Below are 15,079 nucleotides of genomic sequence, written 5' to 3' on the forward strand. Positions count from 1 at the left end.
CGGCGCCCTGGTAGAGGAGCTGCCGTTTTACAAAAAAGCCTTGGCAACACCGGGCCCCCCCAGCTTTTATAATAAGCTTTATGCAACACATTGTGATAAATGTTGAAAGGACAACTCAGTTTAGATTAATCAAAATTTTAAAAATAATATGCTATTAATTAAATGGAATCATTGTTTTTGGCAATCTTTTTGCAACTGCAAGCGTTCTCTTTCAATTTGCAGACGCTCTTTCTCTATCTGCAGCTTTTCAGACTCAATATTCAAGAACTGTAGTCTTTCTTTTTTTAGCTGCAAACGTTCTCTTTCCAATTTCAGCTTTTCTGCTTCAATATCCACCGTCTTTAAACTTGTTCTTTCAGTCAGCAAGTTACCTTCCTTCTCTGGTGGTACCTTTCTGGCCTGCATGGTCAACAGCTTCAATTTCTCTCTCTTGATGTGCAAACGCTCTTTCTCCAGCTGCAAGCGTTCCTTTTCCAGCTGCAGCCTTTCATTTTCGATATCCAGGTAACGCAACTTTTCTTTTTCAATCTGCAAGCGCTCTTTCTCCACCTGTAGTCTTTCAGATTCTAGGGCCACGCGTTGTTTCTCCAACTCTAACCGCTGTTTCTCTATAAAGAAAAGTGCATGTGAATTGCAATTCTCCACTGCAGGTTGATCAGAGCTTGAAGAATGTCCCTCTGCCTCCGAAAAATTGTCAGCTTCTTCTAGTGGTCGAATAGTAGGAAGTGGACTGGCAAGTACACCGTGTTCTTCTTCCATATTTCTAATCTGTTAAAACAAAATTTTTTGTTTATGTAGATATATATATATGCGCTAACAGATTCCCGCAGCATTGCTCACAGTGAGTCAGATGTTACACTGTTGCAAGAGTGGGCTGTGAAAGTAGGGGAGACATGCGCATCACCAGTGAAAGAATTTGGAAAGAAGCTTGTATGAGATCTTTCCCAGAGATAGTGAAGTCTTTTTGATTGATTCTTTAAATAGTTTCTTTGCCCACTGCAAATAAATTTATAAACACTTTATTTGCTTAAATAAATTGCTGCATGTAATATGGGGAAGCACCTCTTTACTGTCCATCTGTTTATGGTGTGCCTTTTAATAGCGAAGGTAAGAAAGATTTATAATTACATGTTTATCTTATTTTCCTTCCTTAGCAAGTACTCAGTGTATTAAGCAGAACCTGCAAGTAAGATAATCTGAATTCAGAAATTTTTTAAAAATTTCCTCCAACTTGAATAATGGCACAGTGCTTCCACAAGTTGCTACCCGTTTTCTTTAAATAAACATGCATTAGTTTTGAATTCTAAGCATAAACAAAAAAAGGAAAGACAACTGCTGCACTCATTTAGAATGTATTACAAAATGCAAAAATTACACACTGAAATTTGACATTGTTTAAAGTTTCATTGTCACACATGTAACATGCTGTAAATAACCGTTTGAATGTAGTAACCTAGTGTCCCTTTTCCCATAAAAATTACCACAGAAAAAGTTGACAAGTTCATGCTTTATATTACATTTGATTTGATGTTTTATACAAAAACAAACACGCCGGCCCTGAATTTGTGGTCGGAGGCTTCCCTCCGAAATAAAATGCCCATGTACCTGGTGGTCTGGGAGGTACGGAGATTCGTGGTCCTGGGCCTCTCTGGGTACCTGCGGGTAGAGGCCCACGTATCCCAGGGGCGCAGGCCGTTCACAAGCATCCCTGGGATCACGTGGGCCGGCCCAACAAATGAAAGAAGGGGATCCCCATTCATGCTTATGGGGATTCCGTATGTACGGAATACCTCAAAAAAATACATCTACACATCAAATAAATTTTTTACAATTACATATTTAAAATTAATAAAAATGCAATTTAATTAAATATTTAAGCAAAAATTTATTTTTTTGAATAATAAATGTAAATGTTTTAATGGGGCTAAAAATAACCATACATTATTGTACAGGTTTTTTAATGTATAAATGATTTTTTCAAACTTTTATGCTGGTAAAAGCAAGCCTTACAATGCTTCTACCAGGCATAAGAATTTCACGGACATTCACTGGGCAAATAGCCCAACTCTCCACCCAGGGATGCTCCTTTCCCAGGGATGCATTGGATTTCAAGAAAATTCTTGACAGATCATAAGTTCTGGGTTTTCATGCATGCGCTCTGCACGCAAAAACCCAGAATTTGTGCGGCCCTTACGGGCACGTACACACCTTGTATGCGCCCGTACGGGCCGCAAATTACGGGTCATTCTGATTATTTTCACTGTTCTAAAATTGGTATCCTTGGGAATTTTCATTCTCAGTAATTCTCCTTTGGAGGGGCAGGCACCACACACAGCAAGTCCTCGTGTGCTCTGAGAGTGACCAGTTTTGCTGTTTTTTGTAAATAATTCTACAATTTCTATGCGAAGGTATACATTAAAACTGTAGTTTCCCAGCTCGAGTCTCAAGCTTCTTACATAGGCACAGGTTTCCAACAGAAAAGAATGCAACAGGCATTTCAAACAGAGAAAATACAACTAAAAAGATACATTTCTTAAGGCTAGATTTTAATTCCTGGGCGGGAACGCGGCAAAGCGAGCGACATGCCAGTCCAGGCGCGGCAGCCGGCAGGCTTGGCATATTTTAACGGCCGGGCCTTATTAGTATGCTGCTTGCTGACTCTTCGACCAAACCAACCAAGAAGCATAAAGTAATGTTCCCTCCAACTCTAACTATGAGCAGCGCAATGGGAGCTCTGCTAATAACAAATTAAAAATGGCACGTCTAGGGCTTGTGTCTAGACAACAACTCCAGATGTTATGCTTTGTGCCAAGCAACCTTAAAATGTTTGGTGCTTTTGAGCTACAGTGTGAAACTGAGAAACACTTTCTAGCACTATAGTCTGACAATAAGAATGCAGTACAGGAAACTTTCGATTAACCGGCCTCTAAATAACCGGAACGCTCTATCCACCGGCAAAATTCAGGAGTCGGTTCAGGTAACTTTTTTTACTTTTAGTTACTTTTTTTACTCCATTTGTTGCTATGCAAGGGTGTAGCTGAAGCTGTTGCTAAGCTACAGAGACGCTTGCAACTTGTGGCCATTGTTTTGAAGCTAAGCAACAGGGTTTGTTGCTTTATATGGAGCTCTGAGCGCCGTATCTTTTACTATAGCGTTCGGTTATCCGGAATTGTTGATGAACCGGCACCACGTCGGTCCCGTCCGTGCCGGATACCAGAAAGTTTCCTGTAGTAGGTCAATATGTACTCACTCCATTTAATAATTAACTTAAGAAAATTATATTTACATGTAGTATAAATCAGGAAATCAAAATTATTACTATATAAATATTAGTGAGAATATAAGCTTTAAAATAAACTATTTTTACTACCAAAGGAACATAATGGGCCAGAATTTACGGTGGATATGATGACATACTTTCAGAATACGCCATCATACTGCCTTTGAATTGCACCGCAAGTTTGGGATTTCAAACACATGCGCTATATCCCGAACTTGCGATGCGTCAAGTTACGACTTGACAGATGATCTGCTCCGCCTTGGAAATCTCAATTGCTGGTGCAGAGTTGGGCTAATTGCCCACCAACTGCCCAGCAATTATGTACGAAAATGTTATGGCTGATGCAAACAGGTGCTGGGCCTGTTTGCATCAGCGTAAGGGGATTAGATAGAGACAGTTACCCATTCTATTAGCTCTGGAATGTGATGTAATGAATTGTAAAACTGTCCAAAACACCTCCAATGATTAATGTACAGATTTTTCAAATCTTTGTTTGGGCTATGTTATACTTATGTTTGTATCACCCGTCCATGTTAATACTGTCAGATATTTCCACTTATAAATGAATTTTATATGAAATTTCACAGAACTTGAATGATTATCAGAACTCTAATTTAAGAATTAATTCCCAAATTTTTTTTTAGGGGTGTGTGAGAGAGAGAGCGAGAGAGCGCGAGCAGGTCATTTTGGAACTATTTATTCTCCTAGTCCTTATAATTATTCTGAAAATACATCCAATTGCAGATAATTCTGTAAAAATATAACGTTGGGTGAAATGCAATATAAGGAACGTTGCCAGTATTGGAGGTAGGCACTTTCTCTTCGGTGTACTGATGGGAGCACCAGGCCCATGTGATCCTAGCTACGTTTCCGCACACGCTGCGCCCCTGGGATCCGTGGGCCATTATGCTGCCCTTGAATACGCAACGTCAGAGAGCAAGTCCACGAAGGAGGGTCCCCATCCGATAAGTTTGTATTCTATTCGGATGCTGGCCGCGTACTCCGTGCGTACGCTACTGACCGCAAAGTCTGCCCCAGTATTTGTACCAGAAAGTCTTTAGATAACTGCAGAAATGAATCTATTCAATTTACATTTACATGAAACTCAGTGAATAAAACTTTAAATGTACATTTCAGTCACAACAGCATTTAAGTAATTCAACAAAATGAAATCAATTACAGTGAAAGCGACTATGTCAGAACATGAATTATGTGTATGCTCACAGTATTAATATTTGCTCTTACTCTGATCTCTCACTGTTCAGATGGTATTATACTTCAGAACAATGTTAATTAAACAGGTGTAATTTTCAGTTAGTTGATTAAAATAAGTTCCCCGCTGCATACTGTACACATAGAAGATCACATTTGTAGTGAAATAATGGATTATTTTGTCCTTATATCAGGAATTAATACTGCTGAGTAACAAATTCAATGAAATGGAGAAAGCACCAATTTCCAGTTCAATTATAGTCATCAGCTCTCTTTAATGGCCACATAAGTCACACCAATTCAAAGACTCTCCAAGTATTTAGCAATTTCATTAGACTACAAATGGAACAGAGCAATATGTTTCAGTATAACAGTACAGGTATATCCAACCAAACAACATACTATGGGGAAAGAGCAGGGGAATAGGACTAATTGGATAGCTCTTCCACAGGCACAATAGGCTGAATGACCTCCTTCTGTGTGTATGATTCTATAAAGCATTTAAAATAAAATTACATAGAGTGTACAGCACACAAACAGGTCATTTGGTCCAACTGGCCCATGCCAGTGTTTATGCTCCACACGAGGCTTCCCCCATCCCTCTTCGTCTAAGCCTACCAGCAGAACCTTCTATTTTTTCTCCCTTATGTGTTTATCTAGCTTCACCGTAAATGTATCTATGCTATTCGGCTTAACTACTCCATGTGGTAACGAGTTCCACATTCTTATCACTCTCTGGGTAAAGGAGTTTCTCCGGAATTCCCTATCGGATTTATTAGTGACTATCTTATACTCATAGCCCCTAGTTTTGGAATCCCCCACGAGTAGAAACATCTTCTCTACATCTACCCTATCAAACACTTCCATAATCTTAAAGACCCTCTATCAGGGCACTCCTTAGCCTTCTCTTTTCTAGATAAACGTGGCCCAGCCTGTTCAATCTTTCCTAATAGGTATAACAACTCAGTTCTTGTATCATCCATGTAAATCTTTTTTGCACCTTTTCCAGAACCTAAGAACATAAGAAATAGGACCAGGAGTAGGCCATACGGCCCTTCAAGCCTGCTCCGCCATTCAATAAGATCATGGCTGAACTTCTACCTCAACTCCACTTTCCAGTCCTATCGCCATATCCCTTGATTCCCTTAGTGCCCAAGAATCTATCGATCTCAGTCTTGAATATACGCAACGACTCAGCCCTCTGGGGTAGAGAATTCCAAAGATTCACAACCCTCTAAGTGAAGACATTTCTCCTCAGCTCAGTCCTAAATGGCCGACCCCTTATCCTGAGACTATGCCCTCTAGTTCTAGACTCACCGGCCAGAGGAAACAATCTCTCAGCATCTACCCTGCCAAGCCCTCGAAGAGTTATATACTTTTCAATGAGATCACCTCTCCTTCTTCTAAACTCTAGAAAATATAGGCCCATTCTACTCCATTTCTCCTTAGAGGTCAGCCCTCTCGTACCAGGAATTAATTTAGTTAACCTTTGTTGCAAACACTTGTTCTGGATTCCACCAGAAGAAACAGTTTCTCTGTATCTACCTTATTGAATACTTTTATCATTTTAAACACCTTAACTAAATCACCCCTCAATCTTCTAAACTCAAGGGAGTACATGCCAAGTTTATGAAACCAGTATTTAGACATCTAGGCTCCATGCTCTGGAATTTCCTCCCTAAACATTCCACCTCCCTCCTCTCCTTTAACAAACTCCTTAAAACCCACTTCTTTTAGTCACCCTTCCTAATACCTCTTTCATTGGCTAGGCATCCATTTTTTCCCTCACATCTCTGTAAAGCACCTGGAGCATTAAACACGCTATATAAATGCAAGTTGTTGTTATGCATGACTTCAAATTGTAAAATTAAAGTGAGGAGCACTCTGTGGGTAGTTTCCCCCGGATAGGCACTGGACCTATCTGAAGGCATATGGAAGATAAAACAAATGGAGAAGAATGGATAGGTGAAAGAGGGAACCTCCAGTTTGTGGACTGGTGGCTAACACTGGCACACTTCCATCTTGCTGATGAGCATGTGGACAGCTTTGCACTGCAATCCAACTTTTATGAATGAATGCAATATCAATTGTAATCAAATCTTTGTATCATTGCACTTACTACAAATAATTCTTCCCAACAAAGCTGTAGAATACACATTTGCCAGAAACCTAATCACCATCATCTCTCCTCTTAGATCGTGTTCGTATAATTAATGGACAAACCTCTGTATTTTGTGGTTCCAGTTCGTCGTCCTCTTCTTCTTCGTCATCATCATCATCACCTTCTACTTTAACTACACAAAGAGGTCTATTGGGTTCGTCGATCAATAACGAATCTTCAAACTTACAAGATGTTTCACCATTGACAACACTGTGGTTAAAACCATGTAGTGAAGTAGGACTACAGTCAGTCATCATTGCTTCCATCCTATCCAAGCATTCCCCTCTTTTCTTCAGGTAACACTTTAAATCAGTATATTTCTTCTTCACTTCATATGCAGTGCGCTGTTCGCCACCACTTGCAGCACTGACTTTTTCTGCTATCTCCTTCCAAGCCATCCATTTTAACTCATTGGTTATTGCATCATGTTGCTGTGTATAAATTATATCTCTTCTGTCCTCCACTTCCTTCAGCAAGGTTTCAGTTTCTTTCATTGTAAAATTGCTTTTCCTCTTCCTCTTGAACTGTTTCATTCTAAAAAATATTTAAAAAAAACTAATGATTTCATCGTACAAATTACTTTTTAAAAATTTATTTTGAAACTCCATATATTGTACATGAAGGCTTGTGCAAGTGAAACAAACGTACAGACTTGGTAAACAAGTTTTACAAAACATTAATCAACTTTATGAAACGGTAAATGTCAATAAGATTTTTCCGGCTCCCTACGGCATTTCTGTGCCTCTGGCCAGGAACACATCAACCTCCTTGGGTGCCATCTCAGGCGGTGTCAGGAAGTGCATACCCTGGCCATTCTACTTGAACCTGTGTCCAGCTCCAATATCAAAACTGCCTTCTTGCACCTCAAGGCTTGACTTCTCCAACACCCATTACATTAAAACATACGAAAAAGGACAGGCAACGAACAACTAGTCCTGGCCTATACTGTTGTTATGTAACTTCTGCACACCCTCCCACTCACTTCCATGCATCAACCCATCCAAAAACGCTGCAGCCCTTCTCCTCACCCGCACTAAGCCCCACAAGCTCCCTGTGCCCCATGTTTTCCAGTCTTCCATGAGTTTGCCCCAGTCTACCTTAGCGATCTTTTACTGCCTATGTCCCTGCATGCGCTCTCCCCTATCTAGCACTGCATTATCCTCAACTCTTTCTGCTTCTGCTCTGCCATTGCAGCAAATCATTCAGCTATTACGATCTCTGCCTTGCCACCTCTCATCCAGCTTTCAAAACCCTTATTTTTAATGGTGCCTTGAGTTATCTATTCTAGACTCTCTATTTCATTCCCTATTGCCCATGGTTGGTGCCCACTTTTCCCCCTTATTGTAATGCACCCAGGCATCATTTTGCACATGGGGAGTGCTGTTTAAATGAAAGTCGATGTTGATATTGATTCTATCATTTGTGCCAGAACAATGCTTGGTGCAAAGAATGCCTGTGTGTCCCTGGTATCCAGTATGGCTAAGGTCCTGAGGGGATTTAAATATTAAAGATTTTGGGCACCAAGCTAAGCCATAAATAGTACTAGTGCCCGCCCAAAGAATTTAAATGTCCAACACTCAGAAATGGACCAGGATCAGGGGCAATAGAAAGGGGTGGGCAGATGTTCTACCCTGTACAAGATCCACTCACAAGAGTGGCTCACGTGGAATTTCACTCTTTAGGAATGGTAGTTGAGAGGTTGGTGAGCAAAATATAGGTTTCCACAAGTTCTACTGTATTGAAGGAAAGGATCTATACCTCTCTGTACTTTCTGGGATCTGTCCGTAGACAGAAGTAACTTTCAAATTAGCAATGCTTATTTAGATGGATTACAAATTTGCTTCATGTTTTCTAATATAATTCTTGCTGGTGTTACAATTTCTTGCAATTATGACATACTAGCTATTCAGAAATCGTTCTGTATCAGCTCAAAACTTCTGTACCAAACTTCTGTATCAAACACTACTGTCCTCCCATCCAAGGATTATGAACAGGCATCAGGCCATAGGAAATCTATTGACTCTTGGAACCCCACTACAATTTCTCCAACTAACCACAATGGGATCGATATTTGTTCGTCGGTTAAAGTCACACCATGCTGTCATTCAATTTATATACACATCGTCAACATCAAGTCTATTGCTGATAAATTGAAAGTTGTTTTCTGCACTAAAAAATTGAATTATCCAAGAATTTGAATTTTTAAAAATTAAGAGTAGGCTGTATTCCAATCAAAAATTGTTTTGCCTTCTAATATAGATTTATTTTAGGAAATGATCTATTAAATGGGCCTATTCTGCAAGAAATATGCTTGAAAGCAGTCTAGTAGGACTCTCCCTCCCTGTGAACAGTGATAAGAGGTAGGAGAATAAGCAAATATTTTCCAGACATGAAAAGTGGTCTTGGCAACTGCCCAGATGTGGGATAAAAATCAGCTCATGGTTGAACAGAATACTAAGACTGAACAACACTCACTTCAAGCTGAGCAGACAGACGAGGAGATTGATGATGCTGGAGCCCGAAGCACACAAGTGATCATGATACCGAAAGAATAGCTTCAATTTTGTCATTGTTGAGCTAAAGGAAATGTTGGCTTATGCATGGCTTGGTGTTGAACAGACAGTGAGATAGTACAGCAACAAGCTTGGGCTCATTGGTGTTGGTGGAGATAGGTTTTCCTTTTTCAATCTAAGCAAATTGGAAAAACACCATAAAAAGGCTGGCATTACTTATACTCACAAGGGTTGACATTAATACCAAAAGCCACTGCTGATTTGGTGAGGAACTCATTAGATTGTGTATGTTATTAAATAATGTAAAACTTTTAGTCCTGGAGAAGCTGAGAGAGCCAAGGGTTAAGAGTACTCTTCTATACTATGCATGCATTCATGGCAATATTGCCTCGTGCTTCTAGTATACCATGTTCCTAAACTTCTGTATCTATTACTATAAGAAGTGTCAGCCTAGATTATGTGCTCCAAGTCCTGCAGTGAGGCTTGAACTCATTGTCTTCTGAACTAGAGGCAAGATTACTACCACTGAGCCAAGGTTATCAGAAGGTTGTGGGTTAAAACCCCACTCCAGGACCCGGGCGCATAATCTAGGCTGGTTGTAGAATTGAGGCAGTACTGTAGTTTTAGAAGTGCTACCTTTCAAGAGACATTAAACAGAGGCCTCATCTGCTCACTCAATTGGACATAGACGATCCAATAACATTACTCGAAGACAAGCAAGAGATTTCTCACAGCATCCTAGCCAATATTTATCCCTCAAACACCACCACCAAAAACAGATTATCTGCCCATTTATCGCATTGCTGCTTGTGGAATCTTGCTATGTGCAAGTTGACTGCCGTGTTTCTCTATATTACAACAGTGACTACACTTCAGAAAGAACTTTATTGGCTGTAAAGCAAAGCCTGAGGCTGTGAAAAGTGCTATTTAAATGCAATTTTTTCTTTCTTCTTTTTCAACCCAAGACTCAGATCATGAGTACAATTCACTCGGGGAATCTAGTACAACCATTGAAAGGAAAAAAGTGTTAAATGGCCAAAACTGTAACATATGAAAAATAGCCCCAAAGCATTAGCCTATCTTTCTCTTTCAGATTATTCATGATCTGCTGTGCATTTCCAGTTTTTGATGGAGAGGTACGTTGTAGCCCCACTGACCACCTCACGACTGCCCTGAAAGATTCAGAGTTTAACCATTAAGTGAATAAAGACACCAGAAACCAGCTCCAAAGGAAAGGTCTCATTCTGCAGAATTTCACAAGCGCGACACTGCCAGTTAAACACAATAGGTGGAACCTCTCGGCTCCCTCGAGCAAGTCCAAAGAGAAAATAAATCGAAACTAATTTAAACTGCTCACTGATCAATGCAAGCTACAGGTACACTAGATGTTTACAAAAGAGACAGCTAGTGCCTAAAGTACAATATGATTAAAGTAACCTGAGGGGATGACGGTGGCGTCCACGTTCCTAATACAAAGAACCTAACAACGGAAGTGAACCTGCGCAAAGGCAATGCGCGCTAACCCCATCACCGCTCCCAATTGGCTGTTAGCTTCTGTCAATCAAAGGAGTTTATCCCGCCCTCCAAGGCACCTCCCTTTCCAATTGGTCAGCTATTACTGAGCCTTCAATCAACAAACCTTCCGGAACAAAGGTCAAAGGGTTAGAGTGGCGGTTGGTCACCAATATTCGAACTGGCCTTGAGTGTGCGAGGACTGCTCTCGGCCCTGAATCTTTAGGGATCCCCGTCATTCCAGCACCATGGTGGCCGTGCGGCCGAGGCCATGAGGCTATGTAAGGCGGCCTTTATCAGCCCGAGGATGGACAGCGTGCGCTGGGCTTTCCGCTGCGGCTCCTGGCAGCCCACTCGCTCCGAGTGGCTGCTGGCGGCCCGCTGTGTGCAGGACGACGAGAAGCAGCGCGTCGGCAGATTTGTGTTTGCGAAAGACGCCAAGGCCGCCATGGTAACTTAAAACAACCGCGAAGCCGGCGGTAGCGGGAGCTCGGTGTAGGTGCGCGGGCGGTGGCGAGCCTGCGACTAACCTAGAGCCAGCTGAAGATGATCCAGGGTGGGATAGGACGGGTGGAAGGACGCTACTGACACTATGTCTGGTTTGAACCCGGCTCAGGCTGGGGGCCAAGTGCCTGGCCTTTCAGAGACCTGCGGGACCCATACAACAAGCGTTAAATCCGCACACCTCCAATATGAGGGTGTCCCACATAAATAGCTGCACTATGAATGATGGTGCGGTCTGTTTGTATGCATATATCCGTAGCTCCAAACATCAATGTTTTCTAATGGATGAAAAAAATAAAGCACAAAACTAAACTGTGTCTGCTGCTTTTCCTCTTTCCCCTCGCTCAGTCAGCCCAAATCTTGCCCCACCCTTGTTCCTTGTCTAAGCTCACCTTGTCCACTAGACCCACTTCTACTCTCGACTCCATTCCTACTAAACTGCTTACCATCCAACTTCACTGCCTGGTCACTATGCTAACTAACATTGTAAATGTTCCCTCTCGCCTTAAACTGCAATCACCCCATCCATGATCCTTGCAAAGTTCCTCCATCTTCAACTGCCTTTTCCTCTCCATAAATGTGTTGCCAAACGCTAGTACGATAGCAAAATCCTGCGGATGCTGGAAATCCGAAATAACAGCAGAAAATGAAGGAAAAACAGCAGGCCAGGCAACATCTGTGGAGAAGAAATAGAGTCAACGTTTCAGGTCGAAACTCTTCGTCAGGACTGAAAAAACACAGGAAATGAAACAGATTAAAAGACCAGTTTGGGGGCTGGAAATGGAGATGAAAGAACAAAAGAGAAGTGAAGAGACATTAAGTATTCAAATCGAGACGAGATGGTGATCGGACTAGTAAAGAGATAAAAGACGGCTCTAGATTAGGTGTGAAATGCGCTGGCAGAATGAGAGACAGCTGCCATGTGGGAGAGAAAAAAAGGGGGAAGGGCACAAAACAAAGGTGTGGATAAAAAATATATATAAAAATGTAATGGGGGCCGAGGTTATGATCTGAAGTTGTTGAATTCAATATCTGCGCAGATTGGGTGACCGCTTTGCAGAACACCTCCGTAAGGGTGACCCTGAGCTTCCGATCGCCCGTCATTTTAATTCACCGCCCCATTCCCACTCAGGCCTCACCGTACACGGGCTCTTGCATTGTTCCACGGAAACCCAGCGTTAGCACTGTTGCCTCACAGCGCCAGGGACCCGGGTTCGAATCCAGCCTCGGGTGACTGTGTGGAGTTTGCACATTCTCCCCGTGTTTGCGTGGGTTTCCTCTGGGTGCTCCGGTTTCCTCCCACAGTCCAAAGATGTGCGGGTTAGGTTGATTGGCTATGATAAATTGATCCTTAATGTTAGGGGGATTAAATACGTGGGGTTACGGGGATAGGGTGGGATATGTGTCGGTGCAGGCTCGATGGGCCGAAATGGCCTCTATCTGCACTGTGGGATTTCTGTGAACAGCACCTCATCTTCCGATTAGGCACTTTACAGCCTTCCGGACTCAATATCGCGTTCAACAACTTCAGATCATAACCTCGGCCCCCATTACATCTTTATATATATTTTTTATCCACACCTTTGTTTTGTGCCCTTCCCCCTTTTTTTCTCTCCCACATGGCAGCTGTCTCTCATTCTGCCAGTGCATTTCACACCTAATCTAGAGCTGTCTTTTGTCTCTTCTAGTCCTATCACCATCTTGTCTCGTTTTGAATACTTCTTAATGTCCCTTCACTTCTCTTTTGTTCTTTCATCCCCATTTCCCACCCAAACTGGCCTTTTAATTTGTTTTATTTCCTGTGTTTTTTCAGTCCTGACGAAGGGTTTTGACCTGAAACGTTGACTCTATTTCTCTCTCCACGGATGTTGCCTGGCCTGCTGAGTTTTTCCAGCATTTTCTGGTGTTGCCAAATATGTGCTCATCTTTCCTGCAACTTCCTGTTTTAATCACGCCAATCCAGTTTCTGCCCCTGCAACAGCACCAAAGTGGCCTAACCAAAGTCACAAATTACATGCTCTGTAATTGTAACCATGGTACAGTTTACCTCCTCATCCTCTTTTCAGCCTATGACACTTAACACACCATTTTCCTCTAGTACCTCTTCTCCATTCCCTGGTGCAGTGGGACTACTTTTGCTTGGTTCCACTCTTACCTATCCAATTGTAGCAGAGCATCTCCAGCAGTGACTTCTCTTCCCATCCCTGAACTATTATGTCTGGCATCTCCCAAGGATCTACCCTTGGCTCTCTTCCTCATCTACATGCTGTCCTTTGGTGACATGCAGAAATGGGGTCAAATTCCATGTGTATGCTGAGAACACTCATCTCTACAACTACCTCTCTGAACCCCTCCTTTGCCTCCTTTATCAAACTGCTTGTCCAACATTCAGTCCTCGATGAACTGCAGTTTCCTCCAGTTAAACATTGGGAAGACCAAAGCCATTGTTGTCAGTCCCCGCCACAAACTCTGAACTCTTGCCCCGATTCCATCCTCACTCTGGCCACTGTCTCGGGTTGAATCGGACAGTTCGCAGCCTAGGTGCCATGATTTGACCCAGAGGTGAGCTTCCGATTCCATAGCCTCTCCATCACAAAGATCACCTACTTCAGCCTATCTGCTGCTGAAACCATCATTATGCTTTTGTCACCTCTACACTCAGCTATTCCAGTGTTGTTCTACCTCCTCTACCTTCTTGTGTTTCTTTTGAGTCCAACTTTCTTTTTGCTTTTTTCCCCTCAGAAACTGTTGTGAACAGCGTCTTGCTACCTCCTCAATAGCATCTGATTACTGTGTTCAGTTCATTACTGTTGCTCAATATCAGATAGTTTATTGTCCTTTTGAGGTTTAACCCTCTCTGGTGATATCATTAACTTTGATATTTAAATGGAGGTTGCAGAGAAGGATGAGCTTCAGTTGCCTATTTTAAATAAACCAATAGGGGTGACGTTGGGTTGCCCCAGTGTCACTAACACAAAGGCAAGTGCCCCCTCAAACTAATATAATTAAACATACAATCTAATTACACTCATAATTTAATCACATTCTTATGCGTGCTGATAAGACACTCAATGTCTTGCAGTGCTCACCAGCCCCAATCGTACCAGTGGACAGCGTGTGTTCCCTCTCGAAAGCAACCCAGCGTGGATAAGACTGCGAAAGACAGGCAGGCAGCCAGAGTGGCCCTCCCCACGGGCTGCGCTCATCCTGGACCTGTGAATGGCTGTTCAATACTCTGTTGGCTGATTTCCCATCCTCTACACTCCATAAACTTCAGCTCCTTCAAAGCTCAGCTGCCTATATCCTATCCTGCGCCAAGTCCTGCTCACCTATCACCCCTGGCCTAGATTAGCTTCTGGTCACCCTCGTGTTTAAACCCATTCATGGACTTGTCCCTCCCTATGTCTGTAACCTCCTCCAGCCCTATAACTTCCCCCCACTCCCTGAACTCTCCATTCCTCTGATTCTGACCTCTTGTGTCCCCCCCCAGGACCCCAGCATTGGTAGCTGAGCCATCAACCACTTGGGCCCTACGCTCTGGAATTCCCTTCCTAAGCCTCTCCACCACCTCCTCCTTTAAGACCTTAGATAAAAACCACGTCTTTGACAAAGTTTTTGTTCATCCTTATTTGACTCGTCCATTTATTTCTGATTATACCTCTATGAATTGTTTTTTCTATGTTAAAGGTACTATATAAATGCAAGTTGTTGTAGATATCGTTATTGCTGATGGGTGAAGGGATTAGTGAATTGTAGAAGTCACAAATCCAATAACACTAAAAGAAACTGGAGAGAAATCGGTTGGCTTTTATTGAATGTTTTGGGGCAGTTTGCATTCGGACACTTCCGTAACACTTGTGACATGTTTTCTGTTTCAGTCTTCTGCATTAAAGAAAG

At 42.2% G+C, this 15,079-nt stretch overlaps 2 protein-coding genes across 3 annotated transcripts in view; one reads left to right on the top strand and one right to left on the bottom strand.

Annotated features, from left to right (window-relative positions):
• Window positions 1–25: 25 nt before the first annotated feature.
• Window positions 26–10,688, bottom strand: msantd4 (Myb/SANT-like DNA-binding domain containing 4 with coiled-coils). Of its 2 annotated transcripts, none has more exons than XM_085999069.1 (3): window positions 10,604–10,688; window positions 6,716–7,187; window positions 26–768 (listed from the first exon to the last, which is right to left on the bottom strand). In XM_085999069.1, the coding sequence occupies exons 2-3, from the start codon at window positions 7,184–7,186 to the stop codon at window positions 169–171; spliced, it is 1,071 nt and encodes a 356-aa protein (XP_085855195.1). In that variant the 5' UTR covers window position 7,187; window positions 10,604–10,688; the 3' UTR covers window positions 26–168. The 2 variants fall into 2 exon arrangements, with proteins under 2 accessions (XP_085855195.1, XP_085855194.1); XM_085999068.1 differs by lacking the exon at window positions 10,604–10,688 and adding an exon at window positions 9,129–9,377.
• A 112-nt stretch (window positions 10,689–10,800) lies between these two features.
• Window positions 10,801–15,079, top strand: part of aasdhppt (aminoadipate-semialdehyde dehydrogenase-phosphopantetheinyl transferase) — a 76,852-nt gene continuing 72,573 nt past the window's right edge. Inside the window, exon 1 of the mRNA XM_085999070.1 lies at window positions 10,801–11,129. Within this exon, the coding sequence (XP_085855196.1) occupies window positions 10,950–11,129 (180 nt within the window). The 5' untranslated portion in view covers window positions 10,801–10,949. The remainder of the gene's footprint in view (window positions 11,130–15,079) is intronic.

The sequence above is a fragment of the Somniosus microcephalus genome, chromosome 10 (genome assembly GCF_052327205.1).
Source record: "Somniosus microcephalus isolate GS21.2 chromosome 10, FLI_Smic_1.0, whole genome shotgun sequence".
Taxonomy (NCBI): domain Eukaryota; kingdom Metazoa; phylum Chordata; class Chondrichthyes; order Squaliformes; family Somniosidae; genus Somniosus; species Somniosus microcephalus.

Excerpts from the sequence above, each read along its gene's own strand:
- msantd4 (XM_085999068.1), bottom strand. The coding sequence starts at position 9,223 with ATGACAAAATTGAAGCTATTCTTTCGGTATCATGATCACTTGTGTGCT. Across the intron at positions 7,188-9,128 it reads GTCTGTCTGCTCAGCTTGAA|AATGAAACAGTTCAAGAGGA; the intron begins GTGAGTGTTGTT and ends AATATTTTTTAG. Across the intron at positions 769-6,715 it reads TGGAACCACAAAATACAGAG|ATTAGAAATATGGAAGAAGA; the intron begins GTTTGTCCATTA and ends TTGTTTTAACAG.